Source organism: Hemiscyllium ocellatum, chromosome 37, assembly GCF_020745735.1.
Source record: "Hemiscyllium ocellatum isolate sHemOce1 chromosome 37, sHemOce1.pat.X.cur, whole genome shotgun sequence".
In the NCBI taxonomy this organism is placed as follows: domain Eukaryota; kingdom Metazoa; phylum Chordata; class Chondrichthyes; order Orectolobiformes; family Hemiscylliidae; genus Hemiscyllium; species Hemiscyllium ocellatum.
The window spans coordinates 29962420-29982343 of NC_083437.1; the positions used below are offsets into that span (position 1 = coordinate 29962420).

Consider the following 19924-nt stretch of genomic DNA (forward strand, 5'->3'; position numbering starts at 1 on the left):
CTCCCCCTCTCTCTCTCTCTCTCTCTCCCCCTCTCTCTCTCTCAGGGAAACCTTGTTCAAGAGCACTACGTCCCGAGCATGTTCGCTCCAGTTGAAGGCTTAAATTGTCACAATCCCTCAGAACTGCGAGCGCTCGTTAGCGTGCGACCACAGCTGCTGTAACTTAGTCTGAACACTGACCGTTATTACTGCCTCAGATCTTGCAATGCCAAAACTTAATTTGCAACCCACACCTTGGGAAGTTGTGTTCTTGAAATTAGCATGGGATCTAATGAGCAATAGGTTCACTTTCTGGAATTTTCTTTTGGTTACACTATAATGCTACTGGAGAATCTGGTGCAAAGATAATTGGAAAAGCTTTTGGAAGCTAATTATTCCCAAGCTGATATATTTTGAATTGTTGCTCCAAGCTGTTTGTTCCTATACATGGGTTAGAATACCTTCTGTCCCAAGTTCAAATTACGTTCCAACACTTTACTAATAAGTCCTTGATTTTTGGGATGAAATCTTCAATCCTGTGTCTCGCTGTCTTCTCAGTAATTCAGATCATAGACACTTGTGCACTTAAAACTGCTTAAGGACTCCATTTGTAATAGAACTGGAATGTTCTTTAGTTGATATTTTAATATCAAAAGATTGTTGCGTTTTGAAGCCTATCCCCACTTCATATTGGGGATTAACCCTCCACTTTTGTAGAGATCCTTATGGTTGGATTTCCCAAGCTTTGTAATTCTAATTTCCGAAGTGCCCATTCTTAATGTAGAACACACACTTCATCAGTGTCAGGCATCACTGTTGTACCTCATCCTGAAAATGCTGGTGAACAGTAGCAGTTTGCAAGAAGAGTCCCCTCCCCCTTTTATTTTTAAGAACAGAATAAGTAAAAGACAAATTACAAATCGTGAAACAATGCACACATTGTAAACTGGATTGCTACTACACTGCTTGCTTTGGAAGTGTGGGATTTTTATATGACCTTGCGTGAATATAACATTGTATAATCTTTGAAGACTTTGTCAAACAGAGCAACCGATGTGTTCAAGTATATAGTTTAAAAGTGGCATCATGAGTAGACAGGATGGTGAAGATGTTTTGGCATGCTTGATTTCATTGAGAACATCAGGTACAGAAGATGGGAAATCATCTAATATCTATACTAAATGTTTTAGTGAGACCATATTTGGCGTACTGCATACAGTTCTGGTTGCCCTGCTAATGGAAAGGGTTTTATTATTAAACTAAGGAGTGCAACAAAAACTCTACAGATGGTACTGAGACTGGAGAGTTTAAGTAAGGAGAGGGTGGATAGGCTGGGACGTTCCTCCCTAGAGTGTAAGAGGCTGAGAAGTGACCTTTTTATCGTGGTTTATAAGATAATGAGGGGGCATAAATGGGGTAAATAGCCAAGATCTTGTCCCTGGAGTAAGAAAGTCCAAAGGTAGAGTGTAAGGTAAGAAGGAAAAAAAATTTTAAGAGGGACCTGAGGGAGAACATTTTCAGCAGGTAGTGAATGTATGGGATGAGCTTGCTAGCGTAAGTAGTGGCGGCTAAAATTAGAACATTTTTTAAGATACCTTTTGTCAGGGGCATAAAGTTTTTTTTTAAAGGGATATTTAGTCAAATGCAGGTAAATGGGACTGTATAGTTTGAGAAACCTGGTGAGCATGGGGGATTTTGGTGAAAGGATCTGTTTCTGTGCCATATGATCCGAATGACTTTCTTTTCTGGTGACATCTATTTGCACTTGCTTTAACATCTGCACTTTAAGTTGGTATTTTCTTTTATTAGACATAGGTTTCTTGTGGACTATAGTTTTAGGATAGAGGTTAGCAGATTTAAAACAGATGAGAAATTCATTCTTAAAAGTAACGAATTTGGAATTCACTACCCCAGGTGGATGCTGAAGCGTTGTCTACCATGAGATTTGATCAGAGTAATTTTTAATCAGTAACAGGTAGAAGGGTTATGGGGAGTGTTAAGAAAGTGGAGTTGAGGCTAAGATGAAATCAGAAATAATCATGTTAGACGGTGGAGAAGGCTTGATGGGCTGAATTGCTAGTTTTTATATTCTTAATGGCTGACCCAGTCTTTGTGGAGGAGGTTGTGGCATAGTGGTAATGTCACTGGACTCATAATCCAGAGTTGTGATTTAATGTTCTGGAGACAGGTTTGAACCTCACCACAGTGCAAGCAAAGTTTGATCCGGTTCGCTAATATTCTATTTTAAAAAAAGAAATGTCATCTTTCTCAGATCTAACTGAAATGTGACTCCAGATCCAGAGCAATATGGTTAGTCCATGACTTCCCTTGATGGTTTGGTTAGCCACCTGGTCCATAAGCATTTGGGGATGGCCAACCAATGCTGATGAAGGCAGCAACTCCTATGTCCCATGAAAGATTTCTTTTAGAAAAAAGTTGGATAAGAAAAACCTAACTCTTGTGAATCTGTTTTAACCTCAGCCGACACAGTCATTCGCTGAGTTGCCTTGTTCCAAGTTTAAACAGACTCTTTTTTTTAGTGAAATTCCACCAGAATAATCTGCTTCATTCAATTGCAGGTCAGCTCCAGGCACCTCAAGTAATCCATCAGCTGGGCCAACACCCTATGGCAGCAACAGGAAACTGCAGCAGACCCAGGCCCAAGTGGATGAGGTAAGGGTATCTGTGTAATGCTTCAGGTCAGTGTATTTTATAATTGCACATCTGTTTTATATCTGAAAACAGTTATAAGATTTTGTTAGAACCAAAGCATTTGAAGCTGTGAGGACCTCTCTAAAAGATTCCCCTAGGCATGTGTTTCTGTTGCTGTGTTTCAAACAGTTGCTTCATGAGTCTGTCAGACGCACACAGATTGTGCCTTCCAGCTGAGCTGGTTTTCTGTGATTTTAAAGCTTTATTTTTGAAAAGTTTTTGGCTTGGGTGAGGATATGGTTGTTGCAAAGATATTGGTGGTATTTGAACAGCCTCTTTAATTGCTGTGCCATTGGCTACCATGGCTTCAGCTGCTTCAGAACAAAGTTGTCAAAGCTAAGATGTTGCTTAAAACCTACCTCTCTTTTATCATGCATATGATCTATTGTATTGGTTTGTGGCTTGGTTTCAATTTTTATGTCACTGTGTATCTCGGATATTTTTCTACATTGAAGTGACTTGGTGTAAACTATATTTTGAGTGCTCATAAATGAGATGTTATTGAACTACAGAAATTTCAATTGGAGGACACTGGCACTATCTGCATTTCCTTGTGGTTTCTTCATCCTCCCTTGATGATTTTGTTCAGCTGAAATGAGCGAATATAGTTTGTCATTGGGACATGTGTACATCACAAATCAGCTGATTTGATACGTTACAATAGATAACCCAGCTTAGTATCAGGCACAATTAGGAAAATACTGAGTTTATGAATTCATTGATACAACGAAAGGTGCATTTTTGCCCACTCTTTCTCTCTTTTTGAAAGACCTGATCAATTAGTCCCACTCTCCACTCACCATAGTCTTTTGAGTATTTATGCAAATCCCATTTGAAAATCTGTTAAATCTGCTCTCCACTCTTTCTGACCATACATTTTCAGTTCTCAATTGTAATGTCAAATGTTATTCTCCTGTTTCCTTCTAACATTTTTGCCAATATCTCAAATCATTGTCCCTTTTATTGATCCTTTAGCCATGGGATGTAGTTTCTCCTTACATGTGTTTTTCCCAAAACCCTTTACCATTTCAGATATCCCATTTTTCCTTCCCTCTATAAAGGAAACCATTCCAACTGCTCTTGTTTTGCTATATAATTGAGTCTTGCTGTATAATTCTGATAAATTTCTGTACCCTCTCCATGGTCAGATGTTCCTGAAGTGTCTTACCAGGAAGTGGATACAGTACTCTAGCTGAGCTAACTAGTGACTTATGAATTGGCTTAATAAAAGGCATTCTTAATTTGGACTCAATGCATTATGCAGAGGTAAAATTGAAAGATGAACCCTGAATCATCCTTATTGATTTCAGCTGTCTAAAGAGGATCTGACCTCTCTGGTAGGATGTGATGTTGCAATACCTGTTGCCTACTACAGATGATCTCAGTACAACAGCCAAGGTTTGCAGTTTGTAAAAAAAAAAGTACTGAAGCTGACCTTTACTGTTGCTATTGAGAATATATCTGGAACAACAACCTTTATTGGGTGTGGAGACAGAAGATGTAAATGTTAAATCATCATGAGTGAAACTCACTTTGTGGTATATTGGTACTTGTTTTCTCTCTGGTTCAAGACCCAAGTAGCAGTAAACGAGCTATACAGAGTACCAAGCTATCTCTCCAGTGGATAATCACTGAATCACCGCCTCCTTGCTTCAGCCCATCTACAATTAAAACCCTTGGTTTATTTGTTTGCTCCAACATTCTGATTAACCAGTTTTTAGGTTACGCCTATCTGGTACTCTGTAGACTTGAACCTGTCCTTTTTTCCAAGTGTCTTTATCCTTACTTTCTAACTGGTGGTTAAATGTTTTTTTCGCGTGCTCCCCTGTGTTCCACATTGATCTTTGCATGCTCCAAATCCCTTCATGATCCCTTTTTTTAAAAATGTTCCTTTAAACCTCCAACTCCCTGTAACTCATTCCTTTTGATGTGGCATTTGATCAGTCTTCCAAATCATTTTTTTTATTTTTAAAATCTCTTGCTTAAAAAAGGAATGCTTGAGAGTGCATGTCTCTTTTTATGGTAAATAAAGGCTGTAGTACAGGTGCATTTTTCTTGAACATATGATGAGGCATTTATCTTGTGCGCTTCCATGTACCAATAGAAGACTGTCACAGTTATGAAGAGTAGAATGTATTGTCTCCATGTTTTCTTCAGTATACTTTCACAGCCTGTAGTCAATACCACTTCCTAGGTGGAGCATCACATGTACAAAAGCATCTCACGTAAGCCTATTTCTGTGGCTTGTAAAGTAGGTTGCTGCAAGGACCCATCTCGGATATTTGAAGTGAATTAGTGGTGTTTAGGTTGAAATTTGGCACGCGCTAGGAATATTTCCATCTTAAACTTTTATTACATCTCCCTTTGAGTAAAATATAGGTATGTGACCACTTTGATCCTTTTGTCACTACTTTGTTACTGTGACGCTGTCTGTCTGAGGCTGCTCTCTGTTGCACTTATTTGGAAAGTATTTTAGTGTTGGACAAATTTTGAGGATTTCTTTAATTACACTTAAACAACTTTTTAGTGATTTTTTTTTTTTATTTGACCCAGTGTCGTTCTGATGGATGATTATAGACCTCAACAGTGGGGCATGTAGGAATAAACCTGTCTGTTTTCCTTGGCTGTCTGACTGTAGACATGAGTATCAATGAACCTCTGTCTGGAATATTGCAGTTTCTGACACCATCTATATTCAGTATCTAGCACATGCAGAGGATACTAACTCCATGATTCAACAACCTCATTTTACTTTTCTACACTTTGTTCTAAGTGTTTGGATACTCATGAGAGAAGTAGTGCTGGATCCTCCACCCTTGGGTCATTGATAATATGCAACAGCAGCACTTTTTTTTTTTCTTCACACTCCCATGTACTCTGTCACCCTTAGGTTGTGGATATCATGAGAGTGAATGTGGACAGAGTCCTTGAACGAGATCAGAAGCTTACAGAGTTGGATGACCGAGCTGATGCACTTCAAGCTGGTGCATCTCAGTTTGAGACCAGTGCTGCAAAACTAAAACGCAAATATTGGTGGAAGAACTGCAAGGTAAGGTTATGATTCTTCTGTTTGCAGTTAGTTTGGGTTTTGTCTAGCCAGTTTGACAGCCTTGCCAGCATTGCAATAACAATATCAGATTTCAACTGACTTGGTTGTCACAAAAGGCATTTTATTTTTGGATTAGGATGACACTCCCTTTCTTTGTAAGGAATGCTTATTGTTGTAGTGCTGTCCTTCCAGTGATACCAATTCAACCCAAGGTTCTGTTGGTTTGCACTGACCTTGATTCTGTGAAAACAACCAAGGCAATATTCTCACTGTGTCTGGTCTACCTCCATCCCACTGCTGGGAACAGATCAGCTAGTTAGCTTTGTTGTGTAGTACTGTTTTTGGGCGAGTGGTGGTAATATAGCAGTCACTCTGTGCAATTTAGATGCTGAATAAAATGTAAGGCTGTTAATCTTCATGGATTAGAGAAGGAAGTATGTTGGCTTGCATGTAACCGATGCACTACAGATCGTGAACTTTGTTCATGGCTGCTTGTTTCTTTTAATAGTAATGTCTTCATTATATTAAGTGCCTTTTTTTTCTCCTCAGATGTGGGCAATATTAATAGCTGTGGTCCTGATCATTATTGTTATCATAATTGGTGAGTATCCAAGCCCCTCTTCTTTTTTTTAAATTATTCTTGGTTGTTTTGTTTTTCATTAATCCAATTAGAAAGGAGCAACTTCATCTGCTTATCAATTCAATTTTTGAGAATCTGAATTTAGATGTTTTTAAATTAGAAATTTAAAAGATTTTGGTCTCTGCTTTTAAAATAAAGTGATCACACATCAGTTAGACTGCCTTAGTACAACCAGTACAAGCCCTTCAATGGAGTAAACCTGCAGTCCTTACCAATCTGGGCTATGAGACTCCAGTTAGAATGTAGAAAAGTACAGCACAGAACAGGCCCTTTGGCCCACGATTTTGTGCCCAGCCTTAATCCTAATGTAAAATAAAATAACTTAACCTATGCACCCCTCAACTCACAGCTATCTGTGTGCATGTCCAGCAGTTGCTTAAATGTCTGTAATGACTCTGCTTCCACCACCACCACTGGCAACTCATTCCATGCATTCACAACTCTCTGCATAAAGAACTTGCCTCTGACATGTCCTCAATACCTTTCTCCTAATATGACCCCTCATGCCAGTCAGTCCTGCACTGGGGAATAGTCTGTAGCTATTGACTCTATCCATACCTCATTATCTTGTATACCTCAATCAGGTCACCGCTCTCACTTGCTCTCTCCAGAGAGAAAAGTCTGCATTTAGTCAACCTCTTTCATAGGGCTATCCTGGTAAACTTTTGCACCTTCTCCAAAGCCTCTGTATCTTTCCTATAGTAGGGTGACCACAACTGGACACCATATTCCAAGTGTGGCCTCACCAGGGACTTTTTAGAGCCATAGCAAAACCTCACGGTTCTTAACCTCAAACCCCCTTGTTAATGAAAGCCAAAACACCATATGCTTTCTTAACAACCTTATCCACTTGGGTGGCAACTTTTTTTTTGAGGGATCTATGCACTTAAACACCAAGAGCCTCTGTTCTTCCACACTACCATGAATCTTGTCTTTAATCCTATATTCAGCATTAGAGTTCGACCTTCCAAAATGCATCACTTCACATTTATCCAGGTTGAACTCTTCCATTTGCCATTTCTCAGCCTGGTTCTGCATCCTGTCTGTCATGCTACAGCCTGCAATAGCCCTATATGCTATCAACGGCATTTCCATCCTTTTTGTATCATCTGCAAATCAACCTCGTACGTCACTTATAAAAACTACAAAAGAGCAGATGCCCAAGAACAGCCCTGCAGGACCCCACTCAACACTGACCTCCAGACAGAATACTTTCCATCTACAACCACTCTCCGCCTTCTGTCAGCAACCAATTTTGAATCCCGATAGCCAAATTTCCCTGTGTCCCATACTTCCGGACTTTATGAATGAGCCTACCACGGGGAACTTTATCAAATGCCTTGCTGATATCCAGATACACCACATCCACTGCTCGACCTGTCTTGTCTCTTCTTCAAAGAACTCAATAAGATGTGTGAGGCATGACCTGCACCCCCCCCCCCTTTCAAAGCCACGTTGACTGCCTTTACTCATGCTCTCCTTTTCTGCATAGAATTTATGACTATCTCTCAAATCTTTCTAAAACTTTGCTGACCACAGACACAAGACTGCCTGGTCTGTAATTGCCAGAGATTTCCCTATTGCCCTCTTGAAAAGAGGAACAACGTTGCCTCCTTCCAATCCTCTGGTATGACTCCCATGGAGAGTGAGGAGGCAAAGATCTTTGCTGGCAGATTAACAGCCTCTTTTCTCACTTCCCAGAGCAGCCTAGGGTAAATCTGGTCTGGCCCTGGGGACTTATCAATCTTAATGTCTGCCAAAATTTCCAACACATCAACTTCATCAATCTTGATCTGGTCAAGCCTGTATCCCAGCTCCTCAAAGGTCTCATTCACAACAAAGTCCCTTTCCTTAGTGCAAAAAATTCATTTAGGGCTTCCCCTGTCTGCTCGGACTCAATGCACAAGTTCCCTACGCTATCCCTGACCGGCTGTATCTTCTCCCTGATCGTTCTTATTCCTCACATGAGAGTAAAATGCCTTTCGGTTCTCCGTAATCCTTCTTGCCAAGCCTTTTTCGTGCCCCCACCTGGCTCTCCTCTACCAAGCCTGTAATCCTCTAAAGCTGTGCTCACTCCTTGCTGCCGCCTTCTCATCAAAAAGGAAGGTCTTCTGTTCTCATCATCCAAGGTTCCTTAATCTTACCCCTTCTAACCTGTCTGAGGAACAAATTCGTGCATCACTCGCAACAACTGCTCCTTAAACAGTCTTCACATGTTTGCTGTGCCCTTTCTGGTAACAATTGATCCCAGTCTCTACTTCCCAACTTCAGTCTGATAGCGTCATAATTTCCTTTTCCCCAATTAAATATCTTCCCTTGATAACTGCTTCTTTCCCTCTCCAAGGCTATGGTAAATGTGAGGCAGTTGTGATCACTGTCACCAAAGTGTCCTCCCACCGCGAGACCTGACACTTGTCCTGGCTCATTGCTGAGCACCAAATCCAAAATGGCCTCTCCCCTCATCGATCTGTTTACATACTGAGTAAGGAAACCCTCCTGAACATACCTGACAAAAACTGCTCCATCGAAAGTTCTACCTAACTAAATTAATTCTAAACTACACACTGGAATAGCTTGCTTGGGAACTTCCAGATATCAAATCTGGTAACCAGGAAAGGGAAATAAATGCCACCCTTTCCATTGGCACCCATGTGTCCAGGATCTTTCTTTGATCACAGCCTCAACGCTGCATTTTTAAGAGATGTTAATTGAGCTTTAATTCATCCCTCAATGTGGACTTGTGTTTTACTGCTCAGGTTGTGTATCTGCAGTAACCCTGAAACTTGTCATTTGAGTAATATGTATTGAGCAGTTTCTGTTGCCTTACGTGTAAGGGATTCAGCACAATAAACCTTTAAAATCAGGTAAGAAGGTTACGTACTCTAAACTTTTTTTTTCTTTTCTTCCCACCCCCCTCCCTCTCTCTTTATAGTTTGGCAGACCACATAAGACCAACTTCTTGCCTGTTGGAAATTGGAGGGCAGAGGAGGACTTTATTGGTTTCACCCCACCTTATCTACTATGTTTTTAAGGGTTCATTTGTTTGTCTGTTGGTTTAAACCTTGTGTTGGGGGAGATTTGATTTATAATCAGGAGTTCAGGTAAAATTACAAAGCATTAATCTTTTAACTTCCCCATTGTTGATCACTCGCTGTACTTAAGTGATGGACAGACAAGGCAACATGATACTTGACAACTTCAGAAAGATGTATGTTGCTGTTGACATCTTAGACTTGGGTGGGACCAATCCATCCACAGGGAGACTTGAAGTCCTGATAGTATAAATTCTTAATTGTCTTTGTCTCCTTAATGCAGAAACTGCTAAACACTTGAACTCCTGGTCATGATCATTCTTTATCAAGCTGTCTGTTGTCTATAATTATCAAAATAAGCAGATGGGACTTTCTTTCTCCCCCACTTTCCCAAGCTATCACCTTTTTTAAAAATACACACTTTGTAAATTTTTGGCAATTAAAACCCATAGGTTTTAAATGAAGTGACAATGCAAATTAAATTGTTGGCAGGCTGCAGTTGCTAGTCTTGGCCGTTAGGACTAGGCATAGATAGAGTAATGGATCATGAACATTTTGTTGTGCACGTAGAAATGTGGGCTACCTGCATGTTAAATCTTTAAGGAGACGAGCAAAAAGATGAGACAGCTAGTCAACAGTAGTATTGTCCCCTTACATCTGTGGCTTTTAACAGTACCAAAGTGAGAGGGTGGTGTTTCCTTTTTGCTAGTAGAACTGAAATAGGAGAATGGTTCCTGAACCTGAAGTTTATAATACTGTTCCACTTTCAATTCCATTTCTGTTGTACACTTGTTGGTTTTTATCATGCCCATAGTAACTCTTCCTGAAGAGGTTTCTCCTATTTTTTTTTTTCAGGGGTCCGACAATGTACTTTTCAAACCACCACTACCTTATTGTGAGAATTCTTGTTTCTGCCTTCTGATTAACTTGAAGGAAATTGTAACTTTTGGCCATCCATCCTGTATCCTCTTCAGCATAAGTAGTCAGTGTTGGGTCTGGAAAAAGCCTGTAAAGTCCTGTCCTGTGAGCTGAAAGTGATAGCGAGAGTACTGACAATGACCTCTTGGAATGAACTGTAGTGGAGTGTTGCAATTAGATTTGCTCAATTATGGAGATATTTTTTTCTGTTGTCAAACAAAATATTGTCCTCAATGTGCCAGTTCCCTCTATCCTTTTTTTTACAAATACTCAAGCCAAAAACAAAGCTTATTTTAACAACTGCCTTGTGCCTTATTTGCTCAATGTCCCAGATAAAAGTTCAATTTACGGCCTTAAACTTTTTATATGGGTATTGAGATCAGCTTTGAATCTATGTGCCTTGCTCACAGGAGTTGGGCTTTCATGAGCCGTGCATAAATTGTGACAAATGGTTCGGTGTTTCCTTTTGAAATTCTTTGTCTTTTTAAAAAGAGAAATTCCAAGCTAAGGGGGATGCTTCCCTATGATATGCTGTTCATTTGGTGTAACTTTGGTGCTGGCTGAAGGCTTATCTAGTCACTTTTTTTTCATTAAAAGATTTGGTTCTAAGCCTTTAATTTTGTCATCAACAATTTTGACCTAGGTTCGTGAACTTAAGAAAATCTTTTTCGCACAAGAGTTTTAAAAGGAAATTTTATACACTCCTGATTAGAACTTCAAGTGTCAACACATGCACAGCATCTGAATGATTTGGGCTAGTACTATTGGCTAGTCTCCACCTCTCCCTCCCACTCTTCAATAATGCTGCCTGGTTGCACTTGACGTTCACTTATTTGCTGATGATTGGTATCTGATAAATGTTGAATATTGTCGAGCACTGTTTAGCTTTTATTGCACTATTGGCAAATTGTAAGCAATACATTAGTAATTTTGTAGACATCGCCAACAGCTATTGTATGTTGTTGAATCGTAAAGTGATTCAGATGCCGCTTTGCTGTCCTTTTTGGAATAGGGTGAGAATCCAAACTGACAACTTCACCACCAGATCCAATGTGTAATCTGAATCGCAGCATTAATTGGCTGGTTTTAATCATTAGGATGGTGTATACAAAAGAGTTTGAAATCAGTGCCTGATGGGTGATGCCTGTCTAGTCAGGCTCATTGGCATTTTGTGAAAACTGAAGTTTGAATTAACCATCACTGCTGTGTTGTCAGTATAATGGATCACGAAAAATCTTTTTCTAAACAGTATTTTTCAAATAATCTTTTTGAAAATTAGTTGACATGATTTTGTAAACTTGAGGTGCCTTAATGCCTTCAGCCTGCAAATTTAACTTTGGTTCGTGATTCTTTGTCAAGACGTGCTGTCAGCCTTTAGTGCTGTAATTGCTGCCACTCTGGCTTCAGAGGTGCCCAGCAATTACTCAAACCCAAACAAGTGCCTCTTTAGCTATTTGTGTCCCACTTCACCTTTTTTTGTACAAAAGAGTAATTGTTCAGGCTGGCATTGCAGCTAAGCTTGTTCAATTGTATTTAATTGTAAGGAAGCCTTAATTAAAGACATTTTGCAATCCAAAGACTTGTTGTTTATTTGACATGCACATGAATGAAGTTTTGTTCATTCCACCTCTTTCCAAATTCTAACACCCATCAAAAATTTACATAAGTCCTAATTATTACAAATACTTGAAGGAAGAGTTAGTTTCCTACTATATTTAGTGTCAAGACGTGAAGTTGCATGAAAAAATTGAGGTAATACCTGGAGCAGAAAGCATTGTTAACATTTTGATTAAATCTCAATCAGACATGGAGAGTAAGCAATTACTGCATCTAGTGGCAGAAGGGTCAGTAACCAGAGAACACAATAGGTGATATAGAGAAAGTTTGTTTTTTTTGCAGTAAGTTGTGATCTGAAAACAGTGGATGCAGATTTGATCCTTTTTTTTCCCCCCCAAAGGGAATTTTATAAAACTGTGGATGGAGAACATGACAGCACCTTTTGCTGATGGTTTAGAAAAATAATCTAGACATCTACCATCTTCTAGCAAAATACACCATTCAATAGTAAAATTTCACAATATCTACAGTCACTGAATTCAAAGACTCCAAGAACAAAAAAAAAATGGCAATCCAGAGCATGTCACTTGGTGCTTTCTAATGAGCAAAACAAATGGAATCTTTATCCAAAGACATCTTCCAGGAACTATGCAGAATCTGAAAGACTGAATAATACTTGGTGCAGCTTGATAAATTCATTGACCTGACCAACACAGCGCAGCTAAGTATGCCTTTAAAAGCTATGTTTTTTGGGCACAATTGCTGGAGGATCTTCTCCTTTTACCCCTAAATGAGATAACAAGGGACAATATATACAAGAGTTAAAAGATATGTGCTTGAGGAAGAAAACATTTCACTCCAGAAACTAGTTTCTATTAAAGCTAATGTGAGCTTTGCTGCAATTTTGTAGAAATGATTCTGATTTTCCCTCTTGTCAATGACTGTTGTCTGATTGGCATGCTTTCGTGGGTAAAGATATGGGCGACTTCACTCATGTCATGAAAGCTGAGATTGTGAACTCTATTTCACAACAGCCTTTTGGCACAACTCGCTGTAAATTCTTACTCCATGAACTCCATGCTGGCTATGGTGAATTAATAATTTGTGAGGTAGCTAAATCAAAGAAAGATCCTGCAAAGATTTTTAGATCACATGCCTGGAATCATCACTTAAGTGTGCAGTGAGCTGTTAAATGGTAATTAGTTACTTGACTTTGGGTTTTTTTTAAAAACAGACAATGTCAAACTGAGCTGAACTAAGCAAATGAGAGACTTGGCACATGAGCAGTGAATGCACTCAAGTTGAAAGTGGCTCTGGTCCTCTATTTTAAAATGCTACAGCATTTCCCATGTCTGGAGAAAATGCTAGAGAGAAAAAAAATCAAAGCCCACGAATAACTGTTCCACTTCAATCCTCTATGCATACCTGAGGAAGTTGGCAGGAGAATTCAATAGGCCATAGCAGAAATTAGATGTGATGGAACAAATTGTTTGTCTCGTCCATTCCTTCCTTCAGTTTGTGGGTTGGCTACCAAATTCCACTAGGTATTTATTGATAAGGTAGTGGAGGTAATTCTTATGTAAATAAGATTGAGGTGCAAGATTTTTTTGGGGGGGGATTTGCAAACCAAACCTTCCAGCTCGGTGAGCAACTTACATCCAGAACCTCGACCTGAGCTACAAATCTTCTTAAAACTCACGAACAGAGGAAAATACCCACTCTGACCTTGCTGTGCTTTTTTTTAATTGAAAATATTTTATTTTTACAAAATTATAAAATTACAAAAGTGTAACAATCTTAGGGTACATCAATACTAATAAACTAAGGGGGGAAAAAAACTTCCCATACTTCAATAAATAATTAGACATATTAAGTTTAAATTAGGTTGAATTGAGCTAAACTGATTGGTGGAGTGACACTGAGTGGTGTAAGTTCAAAGTTGCCATCATCTGGAGCATCCGTTAACAAACCTGAATTTGGTCAGGATTCTTCCTCTCGGGGTCCCCGGCCTGCCAGACACCGTCTTCGCGGCTATACAAAGGCCCTAATCGGTTTAGCTGCCAAGTCTTCATCTACGTGATACAAAAAGGGCCTTATTTAAAAAAAAAAGTTCTATTTTCTGGTGCACCATAATTGTCAGGAAGTCACAGGGCACATGCTCCATCACTAACTTGTGCCATCTGGCAGGGGATCCAGCTCATCAGAATGTTCTTCCTCTGACAGACAGTATGTGAGAATATTAAAGTTTCTCCTGCTCGCCTAGACAAGACGGATTGGGCGATCCTAGAAGGAAAGATCCTGGATCTGCCTTACCTCGGTTCCCCAAGATCTCCTCCAACAGATTTGCTATGGCACCCTAATATCTATGAATTTTATAGCATGACCACAAGCAATGTATGAGAGTACCAATGTCTGTTTTACATTTTAGGGTACTTTGGAGATGCTCCATTTTTAAATATTGCTCGCCACGCTGCAGCCAGAAGGCCCTGTGGAGAATCTTTAGTTGCATGGCCTGAGAGTGTTTATTACAACTCAATCTTTTTAACGTTCTCCCAGATATCCTCCCATACTGCTGACAAAATTTCTGCTCCAAATTCTTGATTCCAGATTCTGTAGAGCCTTTCAGTATCTTGCGAGGCATCCCTGTCCCTGTAAATGATGGGGGGTACTAAGCGAGAGAGGTCTGTGGGCCAAAGCCCACTCCTCTCCACATCAGACTTTAGGGATGAACCAATAGTGAGGTTCTTTTCTGGAAAAGTTCCTGTTGTGAAAATAGGTGCAAAGGTCTCACTGAATAAATCCATATTTGTGACTGAGGTGATCAAAAGACATCAAGACTTCCAATAAGTCTCTCAAACTGGAGACTTTCCTAGATTTCCATAACTTAACACCAGAATCCATCAATCCTGGCCTAAATCCTGATATTCCTACTAGCAGGGTGAGTAGGGAAGTCTAATGTAAATTACCCTCTCTGTTGCATCATTTTCTGTGCTTTGACCGTGTTAATGATTACTGGATTTTCACAATATTCCGACAGTTCTCATCCTATCCGTAAATAGCAGATTAACAAGGGGGCATTTTGCCTGGATCCCGATAAGCCCAGTAAGAACTTACTTAATATATAGTGAAGGCTGGGAGGTCTATCCGCACCCCCCTCCTTCTCTGTGGAAGCTGCAGCTTAGCAAACTTGAGTGCTTGCAGCGCCAAATGAAAGATCCAAGCCGACCACTAAGTCTCCACAGCACTTGCCTAGCTAGCACCAGAGGGAGCATTCCCATGGGGTATAATAGGTGAGGAAGAACATTAATTTTGATCAGAGCTATTGGATCCGACCAGGATATTGGTACCACATCCCAACCTTGAAGGTCTTGTCTTATCTTCTCGAGCAATTATACAAAGTTAGCTTTGTACAATTGATGAAAGATGGAGGTAATGAAAATGCCTAAGTATAGGAAACCACCCTGTGACCACCTAAAAGAAAATTGAGTTCCATCTTCAAGGTCAAGCACTCTGCAAGACCCCTCCATGCACATGGCCTCTGATTTTGTCAAATTAACTTTATACCTGGAAAAGAGCCAAATAAATTAATATTTTGTACTAGATAGGGCACGGACAGTGGCAGGTTAGCCAAAAAGAGAAGACTGTTATCTGCACAGAGTGATTTTATGCTTGCTTATTCCCACTTCTGGGGCAACTATTTTGAGGTCCTTCTGAATGTTCTCCACCAGCGGCTCGATCACTAAAGTAAACAGCGGTGAAAGGGGGCACTGTTGTCAGCTGCCTTGACCAAATGTGAAATTATTTTGATTTTCTGCCATTTGTGAGAACTGCTGCTATGGGATCACTATCCCAACAGCCAGTAAAGATCTTTCCCCTATCCCACCACCACTATCCAAGACTAGACCAAACCAAACCAAAAACATAAAGGTATGGCCATTCCATTCAATCAAACACTTTTTCCACATCTAGGGAGATTACCCAAGCCAGAGATCGACCTTTGCCAGCACACATAGAGCATATTCAACACTCCTCTGATGTTGTGAGAGGAGCTGTGACCCTTACTAAGGCCTGTCTGGTCCTCCTTTACAATAGAGGGCAATACCTTCTACAGCCTCAATGTTAATGTTTTGGATAGAATTTTAAAATCCACATTTAGCAGCGAGATGGTTCTGTACAAGATGCAGTCTTCAGGATCCTTCCCCTCCCTTAAGGGAAAGAATTATCCTGAGAGAGGGCAGGAGGTAGTCCTGACTGTACGAATGGTTATACATGCCCAACATTGGCTCGGCCAATGTGTTTATAAAATCCTTCTAAAACTCACTCAGGAATCCATCTGGGCCCGGCGTTTTACCACTTCTTGTATCTCTTGTGTTGTCAGAGGGGCATTCAGCAGGGAGGCTTGCTCTGAAGTTATATCTGGAAGATCCAAGTTCCCAAAAAAGGACTCCATCCTCGCCAATTCATCCCCACAACCCTCTGACTGGTATAACTCTGCATAAAATTTCCTAAATGCTGTGTTGATCTTATTGGACTCATGAGTGGGAGTACCAGTACCCTCTCTAATGGACATGATAGATTGAGGAGCACTCTTCTTCCTGGCCGAATATGTCAAGTATCTACCTGGTTTATCACCGTGCTGAAATAGTCTTTGCTTCATGAAGGAGACTTCTCCCTTCGCTACCTGGGTCAGCGCTGAGTTCAGAGTAGCCCAGAGAGCTGTAATCTGCTGTAACTTAGTCACAGGCAGTCTATCAAAATATGCTGTCTCGGCTGCCTTCAATCAGGCCTCAAGTATGTGCTGTTGCTCTCCCGTCTGTCTCTTCCTAGTCGCTGATAATTTTACCCCTTGAACAGGCTTTGACAGTCTCCCGGAGCACCAATAGGTTACCGGCCATACTCAAATTAATATTCCAGAAAGTCTTAAACTGCCTTGTGAAATACTCAATGAACTTGCTGCTTTCAAAAGAAAAGGATCCATGAGCCAATGCCGCGTATCTACCCTATTACCCCGATCTTAATCTCCAAATACACTGCCGTATGGTCCGAGATAGCTATATTCCCAATCGTACAGGTTTAGTACCGAATCCGAAAAAGACAGCAGGGCAAAAAACATATCAATCCTTGTGTGACACTTGTGCGGATTAGAGAAGAAAGTAAAATCCCTTCCCTTAGGGTGAAGACTTCGCCACATATCCACTAACCCCAACTCCCCACATAGGTCTACCAACTTTTTGGATTGCAGGGAGATGCCCAAACAGCCCCTTGGCATTCTGTCCACATCAGGATCCATACCGTTGGAGTCTCCCCCTATAATGGTGTGGCGCACTCCAAGGGCCATCAGCCTGGAAAGTCCTCCCTGTGTATCAGTGCTTTGAGGATCAGATTGCCCAAGCTCATCCGAGAAGAACACTCTTCTGAACTCTCCCTGCTGTAACTTTAGATGGTCCCTATCATCAAAATGAGTTTGTTGCAGCAGAGCAACTTCGACCCTCTCCTTTCTGAGATTCAACAGCCGTTTCTTTCTTTTAACTGGTGAGTATCACCCCTTTATATTCCAGATGCACGATGTAAACAAAACACTTAGCCATAACTATCCAAAGTGGCCGTCCCTTTACCCCCCCCCCACCCCACCCCCACCGCCAGAGGATGAACCCCACTCAGGATGCACTGTGTGTAAACAAGAAACTATTCGTAAGATCTAAAAGATACAACTACAAACAGTAATAAAGCAAAAATTCCAATAACTACTCCGAAAATAAACAAAAGACAAATAACTGAAGATTTTCCCCCTCGACCACAGGGAGCACTCACCCTACTTACAAACACCTCCATGGCTCCTCTGGCTGAAGCTGCGGCCCAAATCCCGCAAAACAGAAGCAAAGAATACATGGAAAGAAGCAAAGGAGTGGCATGGTGGCTCAGTGGTTAGCACTGCTGCCTTATACTGTCAGGGGCCCAGGTTCGATTCTAGCCTTGGGGCAACTGTCTGTGTGGAGTTTGCACATTCTCCCTGTGTCTGCATGAGTTTCCTCCCACAGATGTGCAGGTCAGGTGAATAGGCCATTCTAAATTGCCCATAGTGTTAGGTGTATTAGTCAGAGGGGAAATGGGTCTGGGTAGGTTACTCTTCAGAGTGACAGTGTGGACCTGTTGGGCTGAAGGGCCTGCTTCCACACTGTAGGGACTCTAATCACATATCTTATACACCTGGAAATTAAAAGTGGGCATCTAGCCCATATATTGATCCCACTTGTTATCAACTAAAGAAATGACCACCCCTAACCAGGAAAAAGATATAAAAGGGACTAGTATAAGATAACAAGAAAGGGAAAGAAGAAACAGCCCCCATATTGGATGTAGGTTTGCTCGCAGAGCTGGAAGGTTAATTTCTAGACGTTTCGTTACCCTACTAGGTAACATCTTTAGTGGGCCTCAGGCAAAGCACTGCTGAAAATTCCTGCTTTCTATTTGTATGTTTGGGTTGGTAATATCATTTCCTGTGGTGAAGTCACTTCCGGTTACTTTTTAGGGGGTGAGAAAAGGAACAGGACATTACTTCACTACAGGAAATAACATCACCACAGGAAATGACATCACCAACCCAAACATAAATAGAAAGCAGCAATTTTCAGCAGTGCTTCACCTGAGGCCCATTGAAGATGTTACATAGGGTAATGAAACGTCTGGAAATGAACCTTCCAGCTCAGTGAGCAAACCTACATCCAAAACCTCAACCTGAGTTACAAATCTTCTCAAAACTCGCTGACCCCACATATTACAGGCACCAAGTCAGGCAAACAAAGTAAACAGCCGGGAGAACAAAGGAAACACCATGGTCCATTGTATTTGACCCAGCAAGTCTATTTTAAAGTATCTAGGAAATCTTTTGCCTTCTCTGCTGAATCAAAATTATGCACAGACCCTCCATGGCTGAAGCGCAACACTGCCGGGGACCTTACAGAATATTGAATGTTCGAGTCTCTCAGTCTCTTCTTTACTTCATCATAGGTTTCCTCTTTCTGATCACAGCCCCACAAAAGTTCTGAAAGAACATGATTTCGACCCATTGTAGATCAGGGTCTGTGGGTTCTGGAAGCTTCTATAACCAATTGTTTATCTCTATAACACTGAAATCGCACTCGGAGCGGATGGTGGTGCTGGTCCGATCCAGGTCTGTGCACCACGATCTGGTGAGTCCGCTCATCTCACACCTGGCCCGATTTGGGTTCTAGTCTCAGGAGCTGTGGGAGCTATTGCTCTAGGAAACTGACCAACTGATGACCTTCCTCTCGCTCCAGCGACCCAATGATGTGGACGTTTTTTCTCCGACCCTGATTCTCAAGGTCGTCGACCTGATCCATCAAGGCCCGCACCTGTGCTTCCAGGACCTGAATCCACCCCTCTGAGGACTCTGCCCCGGTCTCCGATGTTGCGGTTCGCTGCTCCACCTCCTCCACGCACTGCCCAAGATGTTGGATCGCCTGCTCATGTTTTGTAGCTTGCCCGAGATCGATTCCAGTCTGGTCTGGGAATCCCCCCATTGATGATTCAATCTTCTCTAGGAGTTTGACGAACACTGTGCTGCTCAGGTAGGTTCAAAGACACCTCCGCGGGAGGTGGCACTGCGACCATGGACATATCCATTGCTGCAGGGGAGTGCCCTGCATGTTGCGATCCACGCGGCCCCTTCAGCCATCTCCCCCAAATGTTCAAAGTAATATTCAGAGAATTAGATTACTAATCTGGGGACTTTAAACTGCTGATTTTTACAAAAATGGCCAGGAATGCGAGGCCACTCTCCCTGGATTATGGTGCGGAGCCCGGAAAGGCAGACCTGTTAGGTCACTGCCATTTTGAATCCCCCTCCCTATGTTTTTAAAGTGAAAGCTTAATTTGACTCCATGTGCCTCTAAGATGCAATTTCCAAAGTGAAGATAATCAAGTTTAAGTCTCGCATCTGCCTCTCAGATACCTTTTTTGGTCTGTAAACAACTAACAGACTCCAACCTCCAACTACAAACCATATTTCAAAACAGC

At 41.2% G+C, this 19924-nt stretch overlaps 1 protein-coding gene across 1 annotated transcript; it reads left to right on the top strand.

Annotated features, from left to right (window-relative positions):
- The first annotated feature begins 78 nt into the window (after nt 1-78).
- On the top strand, nt 79-11907 carry LOC132833584 (vesicle-associated membrane protein 3-like). Its single transcript, XM_060851953.1, has 5 exons — nt 79-158; nt 2559-2652; nt 5582-5740; nt 6290-6341; nt 9313-11907. Exons 1-5 carry the CDS (start codon nt 79-81, stop codon nt 9327-9329), a joined length of 402 nt encoding a protein of 133 aa, XP_060707936.1. The 3' UTR covers nt 9330-11907.
- Nucleotides 11908-19924: the final 8017 nt, after the last annotated feature.

Bases quoted from the DNA above. Each gene is read 5' to 3' on its own strand.
- LOC132833584 (XM_060851953.1), top strand. From the start codon at position 79: ATGTTCGCTCCAGTTGAAGGCTTAAATTGTCACAATCCCTCAGAACTG. The intron at 159-2,558 runs GTAACTTAGTCT...ATTCAATTGCAG, and splicing joins AGCGTGCGACCACAGCTGCT to GTCAGCTCCAGGCACCTCAA. The intron at 5,741-6,289 runs GTAAGGTTATGA...TTTTCTCCTCAG, and splicing joins ATTGGTGGAAGAACTGCAAG to ATGTGGGCAATATTAATAGC.